Consider the following 22,409-nt stretch of genomic DNA (forward strand, 5'->3'; position numbering starts at 1 on the left):
CAAACAGGAAATGAAATTCAAAAGTTCGCGGGGCTTTTCCTGTCTACCTGGCCAGTGCATCCGAGTTCAGATTGCTGTCCAGAGCAGTCAAAGTGGTGCACTGTGGGATGCCGCCCAGAGGCCAATACCGTCGATTTGCGGCCACACTAACCCTAATCCAATATGGTAATACCGATTTCAGTGCTAGTCCTCTTGTTGGGGAGGAGTACAGAAACCAGTTTAAAGAGCCCTTTAGATTGATATAAAGGGCCTCGTTGTGTGGACAGGTGCAGTGTTAAATTGGTTTAACTCTGCTAAAATCGGTATAAACGCATTGTGTAGACCAGGCCTTAGCTACAGCTCAAGCATTCACAATGACTCCTTGGAAGATATGTCAGCATATGGGAATCTTAGAATATTTTTGCTAATTGAAATTACCTTATGTTTAGCTAAAATGGATTTAATCTGCAATGGATTTAATCAGTGTAGTGCTTCTAAAAATCAGATTTTTATCTCCATTTTTCAGAGTTTTTACTAATTTAAACCAGTTATTGCTGCTAGGGCCTTTCTCCAAATCGCTAAGACTCTTTTACCCAATTAAAAGTCAAACAATAAAACCACTTTTAAAGTAATACAATTTACCAAGCAATTGGAATGTCTCATTTTTTTGTTACGGATTCTTAAAAGAAACTTCCTTCCTAATCACTGCTCCAGGCCAGTTCTTGGAATTATTTATCTGTAAGCAAAATCCATTTATGGCAGTATTTCTCACATCATTTTAGAGCTTGATTCCTCATGAAATAATGGAGTGAGAGTAAGGGCCTCATTTTAGATGGAAGAAAAGATGATACAGGTAGTAGAAAATAATATAGTAAAGAGAATGGCAGGCAAGTAGAGGGTACACAGAGTGTGCATGGAAGAAATTAGGGGAAAGATGAAGTTGGGACTCTGAGTGATAGACTGGAGAGTGCATGGTTGAGATGGGCTGGACACATGGTAAGAATGGGAAAAGAAAGACCATCAAAGAGAGCATGTGAGGAAGAGGACTGCCAGAAAGGATGTGAAAACCCGAGGATATGATGGAAAGACTCTGTCAAAAGAAGTCTGAAGAGAAAAAGACAAACTCCAAGACCTATGAACCCATGCCAAGGACCAGATGGAGTGGCAAACAATCATGGGCACCTCTTTCTTCCCCCATGTAAATGGGAAAAGGAGTTGTGAAGTGTAAGGGTCGCATTTTGCTTCAGTGCTTTCTAGGAGGTGCTGAGGACTCTTGACTCCCAGGGACTTGGGCAGGATCAGGCACTAATACTTTATTCCAATGAAAGCTGGGACTCCAGTTTTGAAACAATATAAATGATTAACTCCTAGCCCTGGTGGCTTGCCTTGTACAGTATAAGACCTTAAAGTTGTCCCTTGCTCCAGCTGTGTGTTTTGGTAGTGTGCCAGGAGTAAATATAGCCAGTCCTGGACCCATGACAAGTGGAACTGTCAATCCTTGGACTCTGCATTCTCAGAATCCTACTCACTGTTATCAGTTTGTAAAGAGAGTAGCTGCCTATTAGATTTTAAATCTATTGAATTGTGTTTGACTTTTTAAAATTATTTATTTTCCGTTTTGTAATCACTTAGATGTGATTAGAATCTGATAATTACAATCCAATCTTCCTTTTGTGCTCTCTTGGATTGGGGTAAGGAAAATACCAATTAGCAAGTCATATTGCAACACACTATATCAAGGAAAGTCCTGTACAATCAGTAAAGTATATTTGCCTCGGGTTAGAGTTGTTATGCTTTTTTCAGCAGTGTTAGCCTTGGCATTGAGACACAGCATTCATAGAACCTTACCTTAGCTGTACAACTGGAGCCAGGTTTCCAAAAGCATTCATTTTACCTTTAAGTACTTAAATGAAGCATGTGTCCTGATTTCTCAAAAAATATTGAGCTTCCGCGTCCCCCTATTGACAATAACAGGAGCTTTAGCTGGATGCTGAGCTCTTCTGAAAAATCTGCTGTAGTCTGCTAAAGTGGCTGCATGTATCGATAATCCATAGAATCATAGGAGAGTAGGGCTGGAAGGGACCTCAACAAGTCATCAACTCAAGCCCCCTGGAATAAGGCAGGACCAGGTAAACCATGACCATCCCCGACAACCTCTCCTAGCTTGATGTTATCTGCACATTCTAAAGCATATTCTCCACTCCATTGTCCAAGTCATTTAATGAAAATATTGAATAGTACTGGACCCAGGACTGATCCCTGTGGAACTCCACTAGATACGCCCTCCCAGTTTGACAGCAAACCCTTGGTAACTACTCTTTCTGTAGGGTCTTTCAACCTGTCGTATATGCAACTTAAAGTAATTCCATCTAGACACATTTCCAAAGTTCGGTTATGAGAATGTCACGTAGGACTGTGTCAAAAGCCTTACTAAAATCAGGGTGTATCATGTCAACTGCTTCTCCCCCATTTACCAGGCCAGTAACTCTGTTAAAGAAGAAAATTAGGTTAGTTTGTACTTGACAAATTCGTGCTGGCTATTCCTTATAATCCTGTTCTAATCTAGGTGTTTATAGATTGTTTAATTGATACCTGGTAAGATACTAGAATAAAAGTTAGGCGGCCTGGTCTATAATTCCGCAGGTCCTCCTTGTTCCCCTTTGAAAGTTAACTACTGTGTTTGCCCTTCTCCAGTCCTCTGAGACCTCAGGTGTCCTTCATGAGTTCTCGACGATAACTGCTAATGGTTCCAAGATTGCTTCAGCGAGTTCCTTAAGACTAAGTACTTTAGGATGAATTTCATCAGGCTCTGCTGACTTGAGTACATCCAACTTATCTAAATACTCTTTAACCTGTTCTTTTCATATTTTGGCTTGTGTTCGTTTCCCCCTGGTTGTTAATGTTAATTGTATGGAGTATCTGGTCACCATTTCACTTTTTAATGTAAAACTTTCTCAAGCGCAGAGCTGTGAGGTTGCTCCCCTCTCCCTGCCCTGGGCAGGGGGCGAACCCGGCAGCCGCACTTCTAACCATCAGGGCAGTTGGAGTGCAGTGCGCGCCTGCGCGAGGCTGTGAGGTCGGCACCCCCACCTCGGCAGGGGCTGAACCTGGTCAGAAGCACGGAGCTGTGAGGTTGCTCCCCTCCCTCCCCCCAGCACAGGGCGAACCCGACAGCCGCGCTTCTGACTGTCCAGGCGGTTGGAGTGGGGCATGCGGGGCTGTGAAGTCGGGCCCTCCCCGGGCAGGGGATAAACCTGGCAGCCCCCCGGCCGCTTGCCCGCAGGCCGCACAGTGGGCCTACGTGGGCCGCGTGTTGTGCAGGCTTGCACTAGCCCTTTTGATTTTTTTCCTACATGCTTGTGCTATTCTTTGATACTCCTCCTTAGCAATTTGTCCTTGTTTCCACTTTTGGAAGGATTCCTTTCTGATTTTCTGGTCACTAAAGAGCTCCTGATGGAGCTATATTGGTCTTTTCCTATTCTTCCTCTCTTTCCTTCACAGGGGGATAATTTGCTGTTGTGCCTTGAGAAACTGCCATTCTCCTGACCTCCTTTTTCCCTTAGATTTTCTTCCCCTTGGATCTTACCTACCACTTCCCTGTTTGCCTGCTCTTTTGAAGTCCGTTGTCCTTATTCTGCTGCTCTCCGTCTTTCCTTTCCTCAGAATCACGATAGTCACTGTGATCAGCTTAAGCCATAAGAATGTTAAATATGTTCCCTCTACGTGTATTTGGTAAAGAAATATTTAAAAGTATTTAATGGCAGTTCCTTTAGGCCTGCTTCACACATTCCTACATTTATTTTTTTCCTAGTGAGAAAATATGAAGCAGAATAATGCAGATGTTAGATTCGATCCAGCCAACATAGCAGACATAAACTCTTACCAAGGATCTCTGATGTGTTGCTAGAAACTGCAGATTTTTCCCTGTACGCTGTCACCATAGTCTTCCATAATTCTGAATCTTAAGTCACTGAAAGGAATCCCTAAAGACCACAGAGTAACAGCATTGAATTGAGAGTTTAGATGCAGCATTTAATTTAGTGTTAGGTCTCTCCGTTTTTATGTCATTCTGACTTGATCAGCTGAAGGGCAACACTTCTCATCAGCACTAAGGCATAAGAACAGATGTTGCACATATTGGTGCTGCTGATACTTTCAGAGTGCAAGTCAGAGGTGTGTGCAAAGTTGGCTTACAAGCTCTCTGGTACCTTTCTCTGACCCTGGCACAGCTTCTGCGCAGAGCTGAGTCCACAGTGTCATGTCAGAGCAGCCTGACATTTGCTTTACCATGGAATAGCTGCAAATGTCCACAAAGGGTTGATATTGCAGCCAGAGTTTAACATGGTGCACAAGCACACCGGATATTCCAGTATTGCCATCCCTGAGCATTCAAAAATGAGATTAAAAAAAACCCAGTCACCTTCTTGTAACTGTATCAGAGGGATAGCTGTGTTAGTCTAGATCTGTAAAAAGTGACCAAGAGTCCTGTAGCAGCTTATAGACTACAGACGTATTGGAGCATAAGTGGGTGAATACCCACTTGGTCAGACGCATGCCATTCTTGTAACCATTGCTCTTTGAGTGCTTGTTCACGTCAATTCCAATCAGATGTGTGCGTGGGCATGGGCATGGTAGGCGGAAGATTTTTCCCATAGCAGCATCCGTCAGGTCAATACAGGTGCCCCCTGGAGTCGCGCCTTCATGGCACCCAATATGGAGTCAAGACATCTGTAAGGTACCAACTATCCAGCATTTCTGGAGAATTATTTGCATAACAAACTTCTGTCAATTTCTGCCATAATGATCAACAGTGAAATGTAGGCAGCGAGGGGCTTCCGAATTTGGATCTGATCACATTTATCACACCGCAGTCTTCCTTACAAATGCCATTGTACAAAGTTTTAATCTATTACATGTGGTGGGATTAGAATAATGCTACACACAGTTTTGGAGAAAAATGAATACAACAAATGTGACTTGTTGAAAAGCACTTGCCTCTGTTTTTTATAACCCCCATATATTTTATTTTCTCAGCAATGCAATTGGTCCTCTGGTAGCTCTCTGGCTTATATATGAACAAGGAGGTGTAATGCAAGAAGCTGTGACTCCTGTCTGGCTCCTGTTTTATGGAGGTGTTGGGATCTGTGTAGGTCTCTGGGTCTGGGGTAGAAGAGTTATCCAGACTATGGGGAAAGACCTCACACCAATCACACCTTCGAGGTATGTACAGGATTACTAATTTGATTGCTTGTATTTTTAACAGGATCTAGTTTGAGAAATCGCTGCTGTAGTTTTGCTTTTAATTGTGTGGACTGCTGGGTTTGCTTTCGATTTGATTCTAATGGTAACATGTTTGACCTCCTACCTTGTTAAAAAAATCCCCGTAAATGAATGTGGTGTGAGTTTGAACTGTAGAGGTCTAGTTGACAAAAGTATTCTACTGCTGTCCTAATTAGCGTGTGAAACTATGACATTTGGAAATGACAAAATTTGCTTTCCCCATGTGCTTCATAACATTAAAAATATGAATCTGACTCTTACTTTTGCTTTAAATGCATACTAGACCTCTGCTGCCACTAACCTAATGACTAATTAAGCATGATTCACTGGACTGTAGAGTAGTAAAACTGCCTGAAGCAGTGAGCTGAGCAACTAGTTTAATGCAGATAACTAGTGTGTATTGTTTCCATTATTCAGTAGTCCATTGTTCTCCTAATGTAATTCTATGACCAAATCAGCTGGAGGTAAACAGTTGAAGAAGATACTGGTAAGACTTTGGCACACTGCATGGTGTCAGTCCAAACTGATACAAAGAATGACTGTGAAGTGTTTTCTTATGCTTCCTGCAGTGGATTCACTATTGAGTTGGCTTCGGCGTTCACAGTTGTGGTAGCTTCCAATGTTGGACTTCCTGTCAGTACTACACACTGCAAGGTATGCTTTTGCCATGTGACTGTAGTCATGGCAGTCTGGACTGTACATCTTTAAGTTTGCTGCTCAGGTCGCTGTACAATGGCATGATTCAATGCAGGGAAAAGCTGAAATAGTTCTCTTCTGCAAGGCAAAATCAAACGTATGAGGCACGGCCCAGTTCTGTTCTGTCAAAAACAAACAAAGATATTTACATCAATGTAGAACTGGAAATGTTCACTGTAAAAAACACATTTTTAATTTTCAGATTGAAAATCAATTGTAACTGGGGCATAGGAGCATATGGGGTTTGAACTCGATAGGCTCCACCCAAAGTAATCCTTCACAAATACGTCATCCACAGCTCTAAACAGAGAATGATCACAAGCAAAATTAAACAGTTCCATAGTATGTTGGGAGTAGAAGCAGAGGATTTGCTTTTCTTTGATCATGCCATTTGAGCCTAGATCTGTAGCATTCCTCAGTGTTCAGAGGCTATGACACCTTCCACCGTTATACTTCACTGTCTTGATAAGTGCATGGCATGGGATTTCCTTCATGTAACTCTTATACTACAGCATTTCCATCTATCTATCTTTTTTTATTTCTTCACAGTGGATTTTGCATTGAAGTAATGTGTGCGCTAACGGTACTTGTAGCCTCAAATGTGGGTATTCCAATAAGCTCCACTCATTGCAAGGTATTGGAGTTTGCAGTGATAATATCAATCTAGAACAGTCAAATTATGAGAAATGCTGATTGTTGCATTTTGCCTTCATTATGTTTTGCACCAAATAGATTTTGATGACCACAAAACAAGCAAACAAAGATTACATTCAAAAGAACTACACAGATGCAAAGTTAAGACTGAGCAATTGCACAAAAGGGTGGAAAGTTTAAGGTTCTTACCATGTTAATTTGGCCAGTGTGAATCTGACCAGTTTACTGTTCACAACGTTACATGTATACCTTATTGTAGACTTCGATAGTCAAGTTAACATATCTTTAGTGGCCTTATGTTGAGCATCCTCAATAAAGCACGGAGCATATGCACCATGTAATGTTCTGACAATTAGCTTAAATTGATAACTATGGCTAGTAGAAATGCAACATTCCTATTCTGTGAGAAGCTCTGAAATTTAAAAAGAAAAAATCTTTAGTTTTGCAACAGCCAGACCCCTGTCCCTGTGGAGAGATCCAGGAGGGCACAGAGTCCCTGTGGCTTTAGTCACTAACCCCAAAACGTTCGGTACCTTTCGGCTGTTGCAAGATATAATAATATTTGTGAGCCAAGCAGGTTCCATCCCCAAGGAGCCAGTTGTAGCAGCAAAGCCTGGAGCTTTCGGTTTTGGCCATTGTTTCGCATGCCAGAAAGTTACTCTGGAACCAGGCATTTAGTCGAGTTAGCCTGTATTTCTTCTAACCCATGAAGCTGGCGATTTAACACACAGGGGCTTCTGAATAGCTTGTTCTGCACGTGACAGGCAGATTTGATGAGCTTGTCTATGCACTGAAATAACAATGGAAAATGGGTGTTATAAACATCCTCTGCACAGAAGTGTGTATTTTAGCAGGCACCACTGTTGAACGCAGAACTACTTGTTCTATACATCTGTAGTTAAACAGAGCATATGAAGGCAAACTGCACTGATTTGAAACCAATCTGAAAGTAGCTGTCATCGAATATCTACAAATCATTTTTGTTTTTCTCTTTTGAAGTTTTAACTGCTTTCCTAATCTTTAATTCATCAAAATCATTATTAATAAGCTAAACTTTCATAGTGTTTAGAGCTGGATTTACCAATGCCATCATTGCTGATATCTTTTTAAATTCCAAGAAAAACCAAAAATTACATCTTGCTTACACACTAAACCAGAATGAAATTTGATACAGTAACCTTACACAATAGCTTGGAAATACAAGCTGATACATTTCACACAATTTTTGTATAATATACATAGGACTTTTGATTGTAAGTTTGAACTGATAATACACTCTGATGTCAAAAACAGACAAACAAAACACTTGTTTTTTATCCAGTAAACACCAGACATGTTTACTTGTATCTAAGAGCTTGTTTACACAGAGCACTAATGCAGACTGTGGTGGTGTGATTTCTAAAGTGCACTAATACATTGCACATTAATTGGTCCATGTAGGCCCTGCTGCTGTGCACTGAAGCTTCACTAGAGTGCTGTAACATAGTGATGTTTGAGAGAGTTCTACATTAAAATGTACCAGGGAACATTACAAATATTACTCATTACGATATTTACAGAGAGAGCCTTGAAAGACCCTGATTTTTGGACACAGAAGTGGAGGACCAGAAGGGACTTCAATAGATCAACCAGCCCTGTGCACTCCTGACAGGATTAGTAATAACTAGACCTTTCCTGGAAGATGTCTGTCTAACCTGTTCTTGAAAACCTCCAATCATGGAGATTCCACAACCTCCCTAAGCAATTTATTCCAGTGCTTAACCACTCTGACAGTTAGGAAGTTTTTCTTAATGTCCAACTTAAACCATCCTTGCTGCAGTTTAAGCCCATTGCTTCTTGTCCTGTCTTCAGAGGTTAAGGAGAACAATTTTTCTCCCTCCTCCTTGTAACACTCTTATGTACTTGAGTGTCATCATGTCCCCTCTCGGTCTTCTCTTCTCCAGATTAAACAAACCCAATTCTTTTCAATCTTCCCTCATACCTCACGTTTTCTAGACTTTTAAATCATTTTTGTTGCTCTTCTCCGGACTTTCTTCAGTTTGTCCACATCTTTCCTGAAATTTGGCACCCAGAACTGGACACAATACTCCAGCTTAGGCCATATCAGCGCAGAGTAGAGTGGAAGAATTACTTCTGGTGTCTTGCTTACAACACTGCTGCTAATACATTCCAAAATGATGTTTTTTGTTTTTTGCAACAGTGATATATTCTTGACTCATATTTAGCTTATGGTCCACTATAACGCACAAATCTCTTTCTGCAGTACTCCTTCCTAGGCAGTCATTTCCCATTTTGTATGGGTACAATTGATTTTTCCGACCTAAGTGGAATACTTTACATTTGTCCTTATTGAATTTCATCCTATTAACTTCAGACAATTTCTCCAGTTTGTCCAGATCATTTTGAATTTTAATGCTATCCTTCAAAACACTTTGCTGTCCCCTCCCAACTTTATAAATATACTCACTATACCATTATCTACGTCATTTATAAAGATACTGAATAGACCTAGAGCCAGGACGGATCCCTACAGAACCCCATTCCATATCTCCTTCCAGCTTAACTATGAATCACTGATAACTACTCTCTGGAAATGGATTCCCAAGCAGTTATGCACCCATCTTATAGTACTCCATGTAGATTGTATTTCCCTAGTTTGTTTCTGAGACAGTCTTGAGAGACAATATCAAAAGCCTTATTAAAGTCAAGATATACCACATCTACCACTTCCCCCCCATCCACAAGGCTTGTTACCCTGTCAAACAATGCAATTAGGGTGGTTTGACATGATTTGTTCTTGACAAATTCATGCTGTTACTTATCATCTTGTTACTTTTCAGGGGTTTGCGAATTGATGTGCGTGGTTATCTGTGCTATTATATCTCTGGGTACTGAAGTTAAAATGACTGGTTTATAATCCCCCAGGTTATCCTTATTCTCCTTTTTATAGATGGGCATTATTTGCCCTCTTCCTATCCTCTGGAATCTCTCCTGTCTTCCATGAGTTTTCAAAGATAATTGCTAATGGGTCAGATATCTCCTCAGTCAGCTCCTTGAGTATTCTAGGATGTATTTCATCTGGCCCGCTGAACTGAAGACATCTGACCTGTCTAAGTAATTTTTAACTTGTTCTTTCTCTATTATAGCCTCAGATCCTACCTCATCACTGGTGTTCACTATGTTAGATGTCCAATCACAACTAAACTTTTTGGTGAAAACAAACAAAAAAGTCATTTAGCACTTCTGCCATTTACATATTTTCTGTTATTGTCTTTCCCCCCTCATTGAGTAATGGGCCTACCCTGTCCTGGGTCTTCCTCTTGCTTGTATATGTTCAATGCTTTTTTGTTACCTTTTATGTCTCTAGCTAGTTTAATTTCATTTTGTCTCTACATGATTGTGTTGGGGTTTTTTTATATTCATCCATTGTAATTTAACCTAGTTTCCACTTTTTAGGGCTCTTTTTTGAGTTTCAGATCACTGAAGATCTCCTGGTTAAGCCATGGTGGTCTTTTGCCACATTTTCTATCTTTCCTACCCATCGGAATAGCTTGCTTTTGGGCCCTTAATAGTGTCCCTTTGAAAAACTGCCAACTCTCTTGAACTGTTTTTCCCCTTAGACATGCTTACCATGGGATCTTACCTACCAACTCCCTGAATTTGCTAAAGTCTGCCTTCTTGAAATCCATTATCTTTATTCTGCTGTTTTCCCTCCTACCCCATTCTGTAGAATCATGAATTCTATCATTTTACGATCACCTTTGCTCATGCTGCCTTTCACTTTCAAATTCTCAACCAGTTCCTCCCTAGTTGTCAAAATCACATCTAGAACAACCTCTCCCCTACTTGTTTTCTTCACCTTCTGAAACAAAAAATTGTCTCCAGTATGTTCTAAGAACTTGTTGGATAATCTGTGCTCTGCTGCGTTATTTTCCCAGCAGAAGTCTGGTTGAAGTCTCCCATCACCACTAAGTCCTGTGCTTTGGACAATTTTGTTAGTTGCTCAAAAAAAAAAGCCTCGTGCACTTCTTGTTTCTGGTTAGCTGATCTATAGTAGACCCTTGCCATGACTTCAGCCTTGTTTTTTACCCCTTTTATCCTTATCCAGAGACTTTCAACAAGTTTATCTCCTATTTCCATCTCATCCTCAGTGCACGTGTATATAGCTCTGATTTACAAGGCAACAACTCCTCTCTTTTCCTTGCCTCTCCTTTCCAAGCAAGCAAACATCTACATAAACTCAAAATTGCTATAAATAACCTCCCAAAAAGAAGCCCTAAATGTATCATTAAGGAGCCAAGCATCACAATCCTTTCTGGACTCAGTTTTCTTTGGACTAAGGGGCTATTCAGAAATCTGCTGTTGTTGCATTTCTCTTTATTTAGGCTGGTTGCCGCTTCTCCTCTAGACAACTGCAAACTATCTGGAGCCATCTACAGTAGTTGCTAGCCCCAGACTAGCATATCAATGACTGATGGGCTTATTCAGATTAAACGTTACATAGCTAATAAGTTTCTCTTCGAACAGGTTTTTATACTCTCATGATCTTATTCAGTGCAATCTTCTCTTAACTTACTCCCACAGGGAAAGTGTCTCTCTTCACTCTCTCCTAAAACACTTTGCTCCACCCAATGTTTCTAAACCTCTTTAAATGCAGGGAAGTTCTTATTTAAAAATATTAATGTAGTTCAGTCTAGTCCAGGCAAAGATGCCATTTAGGACCAAATCCAGCTCCACTTTGTGCTCAACGGAAAGATTTCTGTTGAGAACAGTGCAACTGGGATTGAGGCCTTCCTTTAGGAAGAATTCTCAGCCAACCCCTATCCAACCGTCCTCTGCCCCTTGTCCCCTGCCCCTAACTTCCCCTGTGGGATCCCCCCTGCTCCCTGTCCTGACTACCCTCCTCATCCCGTCCACATCCCCGCCCCCTGACAGGCTCCCCAGGACTCACACTCCAATGCTTCCTGTTGCCCATCCCTTGATTGCCCCCCCCTCCCGAATCTCTGCTCCCTTACCCAACCCCCCCGCTCCCCGCCCCCTTACCAGCAGCAGGAGCTCGCAGCCGCAACACCCGGCCAGAGCCAGCTGCGCTCCCAATGCTGTCCAGCGGGAGCAGCGGGCCAGAGCGTGGCCTGGCTGCAGGGGAGGGGCAGGGAGCTCAGGGGCCGGATGTGGCCCGTGGGCCATAGTTTGCCCACATCTGGTCTAAGGCCTCAATTCTGCAGTGAGCCCCACACAGTATGATCCCTGTGTCCATGCAGGGCCTATTGAAGTCAGCAGGCTTTGGGTGGGTGCAGTGCTCTGCCTACGTAGAGCTCATTGCAGGACTGGGGCCTAAAAAGGCAGAGGCACATAGACCTGCACTGACACTAGCAGAGTTAAGTGCCATTTGAGATACCAGAATCTCATGAAGCTGGCTTTAAGCTGAGGCGTATACTAGGAAAGGCATTTCAGAGTCAGCTGCTAAGGTTTTTTTTCTTTCTTCTTCTTCTTCTTTTTTTAACCCCAGCAACCTGCAAGTGCTAAATTCCAGCCGTCCTTTAACAAAGCATCACTCTTCACTGAAGTCTGCATTATTTTAAGATCTTGGGTACTTACATTGCTGGGTATCAGCTGATTGGCATTGGGTTGGTCACAGAAGTCTCTTAGAGGCTTTTAGATGTTAACCTTGTATCTCCTAACCCTCTTCTCAAACTCCCAAGGTTGGTTCAGTGGTGGCAGTCGGCTGGATACGTTCAAAGAAGGCTGTTGACTGGCGTCTGTTCCGCAACATCTTTCTGGCCTGGTTTGTGACAGTTCCTGTTGCTGGCTTGTTCAGTGCTGGAGTCATGGCGATCTTGATGTATGGGATTCTGCCCTATGTCTGAATTGCCACTTCCCCACGAAACAGGCAGAGTAGCCCAAGCTACTCTCCCATGGTGGGGGAGGAGAGGGAGGAGAAGAGCCCCTATTAACCTGTCCAATGGAAGTGCTAGTCAGCAAGGATTCATCATCCATATCTAACTTCTTATCTACTGTATATAACAATGTGTCATATTGGTGACATGGTGATATCATGTGGTGCCGTTCTTATATATTAAAGAAATATATGCATATAGTAGGGAATAGTACCTAAGTTATAATATAAGTGGGGTGAAAATATTGCCTAGAATTTAATATTTAGTAAAGTTTGTACATAATGTAACATTTCAGTGGCAATTTTTTTAATCTTTTAAAGAAGAGTATGGATTGGGAAATGTTTCTTGTCTATTTGATATAAGATAAAGCGAGGTACAGGATTGCATAACATGAATTTTTTTAAAGTTAAAAGATACTGGAACAAAACGTGCATAAGTGCTTTTCGTAAGATAACTTTGTTCATATCAGATTGATCTTTGTGTACAATACTATATGGCAACTGCTTTTGTAAATACTTACAAACAGTAACTTTTTAATGGTGCATTTCCCTTATATATTTTGGATAAGAAAGTTTAGAAAGTACCAAAGAAGCAGGGAAATAGCTTGCTAGAGTTATGTTGTCATCTACCTGTGTGTGTACCTGTATGTTCCCACTTCTAATTAAAGATTGTTTTCACTAAGCTATCACCAGCAAAACTGGGATAGCACTGTTCATGTTTGATTGTAACTAGCAAAAAAACCGTATTTTACAGTTATGCCTGTTCTCGTTATTCTGTATGCTTAATACTACTGTTCATGTGATTAGTCAACTAACTTAATTATGTTTTGAATCTGAAACACACTAAATATTTATCTTCCATCTTCCCCTACTCCTGTCGAATCTGAACCCAGTCCTGCCATCAACCTGAACAGGAGCAAGATCAAGCCTTAAAAATCTTCTCCTTCTGTAGTAGTTCTCCACCACAGACTCTCAGAGAAACGAGTGGGTGATTCCATGGCCTGTACTCTAAAGTCATGCATAGAAATTGAGGAAGGCAGCTAGGTAATAAGCATGCCTGGCACGTGGGGATTAGAAAGTCATGAATAATAATGGGCCCTGCCCCATGAATGAATTGCTTTCAGGGAGTACAGTTGTGTCACTGAGGCTGTCGGATCAGCCTGTGTTTGGATACTAACAAACACTCTAGGGCCAGGTTTGCATGTTGAGTAGTTCCCTCCTCCCTCCCTGTGTTCTTCAGTGGAATAAGATGCTGCTCGTTATGACTAAGGGCAGGTGTGACTGAACCAGCATGGCTAACAATAGCAGTGCAGATGTGGTGTGTCAGGCCTCGGTGCAGGCTGGGTACACACGTGCATTCCTAGCCTACCCTGCTGTTTTTAGCCAGACTGCAATCACCCTGTCGATTGTGGTGTAGACATGACCTGTGTGGAGATGAGAGTCTGGCCCTAGAGGAACAGAGAGTCTGTGGATACACATGTTTAGGTTGAGATTGTCACAGCAGCGCAGGGGATTACATGGAACAAGCGTGGCTTAAATCTCAGCCTAGAAGTCTTGATGCCATTCAGGCTGAGGTTACTGTTCTGGGGGTGGAAGCCAGTGTTTGGATGGAGATGGGAACCTAGTACTGTTTAAATGCTGCTAAAATTTTGATAGACAAACATTCTTGGTACTCTGTTATGACTTTTTCCATTAGTCATTCATACTAAATTTATAATAAAAAGATAAATAGCCCCTATCATTGTTTGTTTGCCTTGTGAATTTTTTGAATGTTACTCATCTGCGTCAGATATGACTGGAAAAGGCACAAGTGCTAAAGATTTCTTACTGTGGGCAGCTAGAACTTACACTTTGCCTTTGTTCAGATCCTGGTTGGTTTTTGTCCACTTGAGTCCTTGGATAGATTTTGACAGTAGTAGCTCAAATAAAATAACTCTGTGGACAGCAAACAACCCCTTCCCTGATTTCTGTTGGTCTGGCAATCCCAGCATCCCCCACCCCTCCTGAATCACCACAGCCTGGTCCAGCGATGGCTCCTGGCGCAAGCATCATGAGCGGATGCATATTAGTGTCCCCTCGATACTGCCGTGTATTCAGCAACAGCTGCCCTGCTGGCTGGTTCAAACAGACAGGGCGCTTTAGGGAAACACCCCTTCAGTGGAAGCCACAAACATTTCCATCGTGATGGTGTCATGCTTCAAGAGAACTGCTCCTATAATCCCTCTCTGTGGTCCAGCAAGGGCACCCACTCTGGGCTTCAGGCTGACTGGGCTGTCGAATGGAGACCTGCACCTCAATCCCTTCTGCCCTGGGTATTTCCAGGCTGCACATCCCCTGACTATACAGAGATATACCAAGCAAGAGACTCTGCCTAAGCAGGCCTGCTTACTTTGTATTCAGAGACCAAAAGTGCAATTGCCCACCATTGTAAGGTACCACACAGCACTTCCTGTGCAGGCCTATCTTAGCCATAAGGTAAAAGCACAACAGAGAAAACATTAACAATAAAAGAACCTACATGCATGCTAATAAGCTTGCCAGAGCTCACCGCAGATCTCTGGCAGGAACCGGCCTTTAAAACCCCATCCAATGGGTCTCCTTGTGGTTTCCAGTTCATCACAGCTTCAGCTCAGAACTAGCTATTGGGCCTCAGTAGGCCCAGTCCTTCCAGCCACACCTTAGGATTCGGCTACTCCATGGACCAAGTGTTCCGTGCATTTGCTGGATCAGGAAGAAGGCCCTGAGCTATTTATCCGCAAACCCTTTTTATTATTAGTCCCTGGAGAATCCAGCATGAACTAATCCATACCCACCCCTCCAGGAGTGGCTTCAAAGGGCTGATCACTGGAGGACTAACAGTAGCCTCCCCCACCTCCTAGCGGAGCTAGATACACAATGGCATGTTTAATGTAATGGACCCCAAAGGGATTCAGGAAGGTTTATGTTAATTCCACCAGGTTTGTCCAGTGACAGACGGAACAGTGGTTTTTAATGGTCAAACACTCTGAAATTATATAAAAGCTGTAGAGTTTCGGCCTTGAGGGGTGGGATTTATGGTAAGTGACTGAGTGACAAAACAGTGTAATAGCCCCATGCTAAGAATGTAAGACTCAGGGAGACTGCCGAAAGATTTCTCAAAGGAGCGGGGGGAGTGATTTGTGGGAGGAGAGAGCACTCTTTTGGCTGTCCTGAACGAGATGTGCTTTCAGAGGGTGTCGCTGTGGTTCTGAATATACATCCACAGCAGGCCTTATATTGACAGGAGCCTCTTCCCCTCCAGATGAGCACACAAGCTGCACCATTCTCAGAAAGGGCAGCCTGGAACCCAGGGGGTATCTAGGCACAGAAGGCTAAGAGACCATGTAACAACCTCAGAGTAAGATGGGAGAAGAGCATCCCAGAGGTCAGACAGCCATGGCACAGGAGAGGACCCTGGCAAAAAGAACTAACCATCATTAAATGCATTCTTGAGTCAGTGTTTGTCTCTCTCTCTCTCTCACACACACACCCCAGCTGTGCAGGAGGGGGTAGTGTGTGACACAGCAGCAGCAGGTTACTTGTTTGCTGATCCTGGATAGGCACCCACTACTCTGCTTCTTGCACTGATCAGAAACATGGGGCAAGCACAGTGCTACACACCACAGAGCAAACTGCTCCTTTCCCAATGGCCTGGAGTGGTGACCGAATAGCTAATACAATCAAGTCAGATGCAAAGCTCAACCAAGCACGTGGCATGTCCTGTGTGAGTCACGTCCTACTCCATCTCTGGGCAAAACTGAAATGGTGCATTACTTCTGGGAAGGCACATGACAATCCATTTGGGCTGACAGCCACACACATGGATACATGTCAGGGACAATGAGCCGGGAACACTCCAGGAGCAGTGGCACCAGCCACACCAACAAAGCAAGTGACACCATTGCAAATGCACATGGAGAAGGAATTCTTGCTCCCCTGCATGCAAATGGAACAAGCCCCACAACTATGGAACATCTGAGGCAGAGAGCGGGTGGGGCTCTCCCTGTCTGCCCCCCCACCCCCAACAAAGCAAAGCCTTAGGACCGGGTTTTCTAAGGAGTTCAGTTCCCTGTTAGGCCCCTCCATGCAGCGGCCAGGTTTTCAAAAGGGCTCTGCCAGCAGACCAGTGAGAACTGTTGGGCACTGAGCTTTTGAAAAATCTGGCCCTAAAACAAGAGTGCAACAACAGCTGAGATTTCCAACCTTTTCAGCTAAAAGCTGATGAGAATTTCTTGCAAGAATTTGGGCCCATTAAAGTGAGTGGGGATGGGTCTGAGAAAGTAGCTAGCAAGTGCAAGGTGTCAGAAGGGAGCTGCAGGGCTAGCAGAATGAGAAAGGAGAGGAATGGAGGATTCCCTACTAGCAGAGGTGCTTATTGCAGTTACAAAACCTTATTACCATGTACCCTCAGAGACAGTACGGATGGTGGCATTTCCGCAGAAAACACCATTGTTACATATGCCTCTGCTCTTTGCAGGCTAGATCCATCACATGTCACCCTGAGAATGGGGCATAACGGCAAATTGGCCCAGAGAGGAGCATTCCCCAGTTTTACAGGGGGGTCCCCAGGACTTCCCCAGACTTAGTGGAGAAACTGGGGAGATTTGGAACACACAGTGTCCATGAGCTAAGCACAGCATGTGGTGGTCAGGAGAACAGGTAACAGTAACACAAGCAGCTTTGATTGCCAGCCGTGGGAAACCTCCATTGTCTGTGTAACATTGCATTTGCTTGACTGTTTGAGGACCCACTAACCGTGTGTCTAACTCGTTATCTCACGCCCCAAAGAAGCTCAGTTCCCACAAGTGTCGTCTTCTAGACAAACCAAGTGAGCAGCAGCACCTGCTGAGTGCTTGCAGAAAGCAAAGCCATGAGCCACACTCAGCAGTTTTAATTCCCTTGACTAAGGGCTCATCACTGAACGCCAACACCCAAGGAGTAAAAATCAGCATAGCTGCTCTCTCTCCTAGGAGGCCTTCCCAATACAGCCAAGCCAGAGGCACAGAAAGGAACAAGGACACCCATTTCAGTCCAATACAATATACTTTTCTTCCCAATGGCAGAAATTCCCCAGAGATGAGCCTTACCCCCATTCTGTTAGAGAAACGGCATTATCGCTAAACCAGGATTATTTACCAGGGACTCTACATCCCATTAATACCCAAAGCGCCCATAGGATGATGCTATTTTGAATAGCATGAATCAGGGGCAGCTCTAGGCATTTTGCTGCCCCAAGCACAGCAGGCATGCTGCCTTCGATGGCTTGCCTGCGGGAGGTCCCCAGTCCTGTGGATTCGGCGGCATGCTTGCGGGAGGTCCACCGAAGCCGCAGGACCAGCAGCCCCTCCGCAGACAAGCTGCCGAAGGCAGCATGCCTACTGCCCTCACGGTGACTGGCAGAGTGCCCCCTGTGGCTTGCCGCCCCAAGCACTCGCTTGGTGTGCTGGTGCCTGGAGCTGCCCCTGGCATGAATGTCACCAAGGCACAGGGTCATCTGCAACCACTGGGACATCATGGTTGTGACTTGGCTGCATGGCATAACCACTTAGCAGCAACACCAAGTAAAGGGCTCCGCTTCCCTCCTCACCCCACCCCAAGCTAAAGGAGAATTCCCCTTTGGCACTACCAGTACAGGGCCTGGTGAGTTCTGATTCCATCCCCAGAGAGCAGTGGCGCACACCCTCACAAATCCGTTCTGGTACTTTCAACATGTAGCTCTGGCGTTGCAATGGATGCCCATAGCTAATGTTCTGGTTCAGGCTGCCTGCCAGTATACTGATGTCGGCTGCAGTTCTGCACCAAAGCTATGTGGTTAAACACGGGGAGAACAAGGACTGTGTGCTCCATACCCAATCAGCAAGAGGCTAGTTCAAAGCCAAACAGGCACTTTTGAAAATCCCTCCTTCTCCCTGTTTGATCAGTAAAGTCACACGCTTTTGGCAATGGGCAATTGGTTTCAAAGAAAGCCTAGTCAACGTTACGTTACATCGGGTGGCCAAACTTTTTGGCCTGAGGGCCACATCTGGGTGGGGAAATTGCATGCAGGGCTAGGGCAGGGGGTTGGGGTGCAGGAGGGAGAGCAGGGTGTGGGGGGGGTGCGGTGTGCAGGAAGGGGCTCAGGGCAAGGGGTTGAGGCAGAGGAGGGGTGTGGGTGTATGAGGAGGCTCAGGGAAGGGGTTTGGGGTGCAGGAGGGGTGCAGGAGGGGTCTCAGGGCAGGAGGTTGGGATGAAGGAGAGGTGGGGTGTGTGGCAGAGGGCTCAGGGCAGGGGGCTGGGATGCAGGAGGGGTTTGGGCTCTGGGCTCCAGCCCGTGCCACTTACCTAGAGCGACAATAAGTAACAGCCTTGGGAGGTTCCTGTAACCCCCAGTTCTCCCTCTGTGCCCTTTGCCAGTTGGTACTAAAAGGTTCTGGAGTCACACCATTAAGCTAAAAGAGATTTCAGAAATAAATGGGATTTGTTTTTAAGTATCAATTTCTAAACCTGGCAAAGAATCCTGGGCCAAACTCTCAGCTGGTGCCAATCGGTCATAGCTCCACTGAAGCCAATGGGCCACCATGACACCCTATACAAACTCAAACAGGAGATTGTTTAAACATGTCACCCTTTGTTCCTGGCCATTCCCAGGATTCCCAGATGGACTCGGCACATGCAATTGGGCCCAGATTTTCTGAATTGCACAGCATGCTGAGCAATCCCCTTATATAGGTACCTAAATGGCTGCCAAGTCCTTTTGAATCTCGGGCCTCGATTATGGGGACAGAGCACATGAAAACCTCATCTCATGTATCGAAACTAAGCTCTTTTCTCAATCTGCTATTAGGCCTGTCTGCATTGCCATCGAAATACAATCAATGAACACAGGATGCCAGCAATTGTATAAATAGACAATGCTCCTATCACAACAGCTGAAGCCAGGGTTGCACCGAAATAAACAGTGTTGCAAGCCACAGGGGAGCGGTCTGTTTGCTTTTTATTTACTTGTCCCTCTAACACACCTAATCCTGCCACAGGCTTGTTTCCAATACAGTGAGATTTTTCATAGGATATTGTGACACTCACCCAAACTACCCCCCCAAAGATCATGCTTTCTGAGGCTCAATAGTACAAATGTCTTATCACAGCTTCTAACAGATGGATCAAAATGGCTAGGTCAGAGTCCATGGCGCTACAGGAGAAATTTTCCAAAAGTTCCTCAGAGATTTAGGAGCATAAGACCCATTGAAAGTCAATGAGACTAATCCTCCTAAATCCCACTGACATTCTGGAAAGCTTCCTCTTTATTCATTTAAATCATATATTTTTAAGCAGATTATTTTCTGTATCAGGAAGGAAGGAAGGAAGAAGCTAGGTCCTTACTGCAACATTCTAAGCTCCCTTAAACACTCCTGGACTCTCATTTTTCTGTGCTGAAGTAAAATAAAAAATAATGTTTTTTTTCACGCGTTCCCCATGTTAGTCCCTTCTTCCTTACAAATGGGACGTGACACTTTTCATCAGTACATCTCAAAGCACTTTACCAAGGAGGTCAGTATCATTATTCCCATCTTACAGATGGGGAAACTGAGGCACAGAGCAGTGAAGAGACTTGCTTTGCTCAAGGTCACCCAGCAGGCCAGTAACAGAAGCCAGGAATAGAAGCTAATAATTCACCAAAGGGAGGCCTGCGAAGTCTCTACCGAGAGCCAGTAGCCCACTGGTCATCATAATCACTGCGCAATGTACGTATGGGCAATATTTAAGGCGTTGTGTATCGATACTAGAAATGATGTTCTCAAAGCCTAAGAGCTGAGACAGGGCCCCAGGCGGTGGCATGCCTCAGACAGATTCCTTTCAGGCAGGGGGTCACAGATACTTACATCTCTGTGTGGTCACTGTGTGCCTCACAGCACAGGCCTGTTTGCATCTTGAGTGAAGAGATAGTGAAGCCTACACAAAAAGGAATAGATAGGAAAAAACAGCCGGCAGGGGGCGTCCTGTGTATGAATAAGGACAGTGGATCGTTCAGATAGGGCTAGGGGTGTAGACACCATCAATCTTGCCCTGAGGCAGCAAGCTGACAGTGTGACTTCTCTCATGAACAGAAGCTCAGAACCAAGCCGGGCGTAAAAGACTGCAAGGACTTGGGTGAACAGTGCTCTGGAAGACATGAAAATATCTACACTCAAGTAAGTTTAGGGTCTAGAATGCCTGTTATATGTGCCCATTTGTTTCCAATACGTCTACTTGCTATCACTTTGTTAAATAAACATGTCCTGATTTCACTAGAGTCACATCCCAGTGCTGGCTGTTAAGCAGAGCGGGGAGCTGAGCTGGAACTGGTAAGCAGGGGGCACCACTTCCTCGAAAGCAGCCAATCTGTGAATAATGGGAATGTCCAGTGGACAGGGGCGACATACTCCAGGGAGGTGCTTGCAGGGCTCAGGGCTTGGGTGTGCCTATCGCTAATCTGTCAAGCCAGAACAGGGCCTGTGAGCCTGAAGGGGAGTGCTTGTGTTGCCCGTGGCTGATGGAGTCCGGGAACTGACCCCTGGCAGGCCCAGGCCAGGGACCTCACACTAAGGGCAGGTGATAATGAGGTGTCTCCCAGCCCTAGGTATCCGCGGGAAGCCTCACAAGAGGTGCAGTGATTTACCCAAGGTCACACAGTGAATCAGCAGCAGCACTGGCAATAGAAACCACCTCTCCTCCCAGCCAAGTCTATGCTTTGAGCAACTAGCTGACTCTGCTGCCATTTCCTGACCTCAACCCAGAAACCTGCAGGTCACATCAAGAGCTCAGGGAGGGAAGTGGCATGAACCTGGAGGTGGGAGAGTTGGAAGACAGTCCAGAAGCTGAGCTAAGACAAGCAGCGATTGTGTTGGAATCTCTATGTGCTTTGGGTTCCTCTCCTTTGCATGAGATTATGGGATGTGTAGATAAGGCTCAGCTGCTTTTTGCTGATGATGACAAGGGAACGGAGCAGCTTGTGGGGGAATTCCTGTGCCAGGCATGGAAGGCAAACATGCTATTTCTCCCTGTCCTGAGGTTCCACATGTTCTCTCAACAATGTGTGTGGTGCTGCTCTGGCAGCAAGGTCCAGGGCCCTTGCCTTGGTATGCAGATTTAAAAAATGGCTGTACATAACTGCAAGTAGTTGCTGCAGCTGTGTGCACAAATGGGTTATTTGCTTAGCCAGCTGGCCACTTGCAAAGACTTGATTTGCACACACACTCACAGAAGTTGCACATTCATTAATATTAGGCATGCAATTGCACATGTCCTGAGGAAAAAAAAATCAGTAGAAGTCTTTCAGTAGAAATATTGCTATTAAATAAATTGTTACAGGAAGTGCGGAGATCCTGATGTTCTATTTATTCGCAGGATTCCTCTTGGTGTAGTTTGGCAATGAAACCTGCCCTGAGAACCATAGAAAACTGAGGGTATATATACACTACCCGCTTGATCTGCATGTAGTGATCAATCTATCAGTGATCGATTTATGGTGTGTAGTGTAGACGCGATAAATCAATCCCTGTTCGCTCTCCCGTCGACTGCTTGACTACAGCTCGGCGAGAGGTGGAAGCAAAGTCGACGGGGGAGCCACGGTCCTCGATCCAGTGCCACAAGGACGCGAAGTAAGTGATTCTAAGTTGATCTAAGATATGTCAACTTCAGCTACACTATTCTCGTAACTGAAGTTGCAGATCTTAGATCCCTGCCCCCAACCCAGTGTAGCCTGGCATCAGAAACAGAACATGGGAAGGAGGTTTGGTCAATTAACACATATCATAGAATCACAGAATATCAGGGTTGGAAGGGACCTCAGGAGGTATCTAGTCCAACCCCCTGCTCAAAGCAGGACCAATTCTCAACTAAATCATCCCAGCCAGGGCTTTGTCAAGCT

General features: G+C 44.5%; 1 protein-coding gene across 5 annotated transcripts in view; it reads left to right on the forward strand.

The window, feature by feature from the left end:
* The window catches only part of SLC20A2 (solute carrier family 20 member 2), a 74,162-nt gene extending 59,919 nt beyond the window's left edge, over window positions 1-14,243 (forward strand). For 3 of the 5 annotated variants that reach the window (XM_075066054.1, XM_032796561.2, XM_032796562.2), the window contains exons 9-11: window positions 5,014-5,199; window positions 5,829-5,913; window positions 12,312-14,243. In XM_075066054.1, the coding sequence (XP_074922155.1) occupies window positions 5,014-5,199; window positions 5,829-5,913; window positions 12,312-12,476 (436 nt within the window). In that variant the 3' untranslated portion in view covers window positions 12,477-14,243. Of the gene's footprint in view, window positions 1-5,013; window positions 5,200-5,828; window positions 5,914-6,504; window positions 6,590-12,311 lie in introns of all 5 variants that reach the window. The other 2 variants (XM_032796564.2, XM_032796565.2) reach the window with 2 other exon arrangements.
* Window positions 14,244-22,409: the final 8,166 nt, after the last annotated feature.

This window comes from Chelonoidis abingdonii, chromosome 5 (assembly GCF_003597395.2).
Source record: "Chelonoidis abingdonii isolate Lonesome George chromosome 5, CheloAbing_2.0, whole genome shotgun sequence".
NCBI lineage: Eukaryota > Metazoa > Chordata > Testudines > Testudinidae > Chelonoidis > Chelonoidis abingdonii.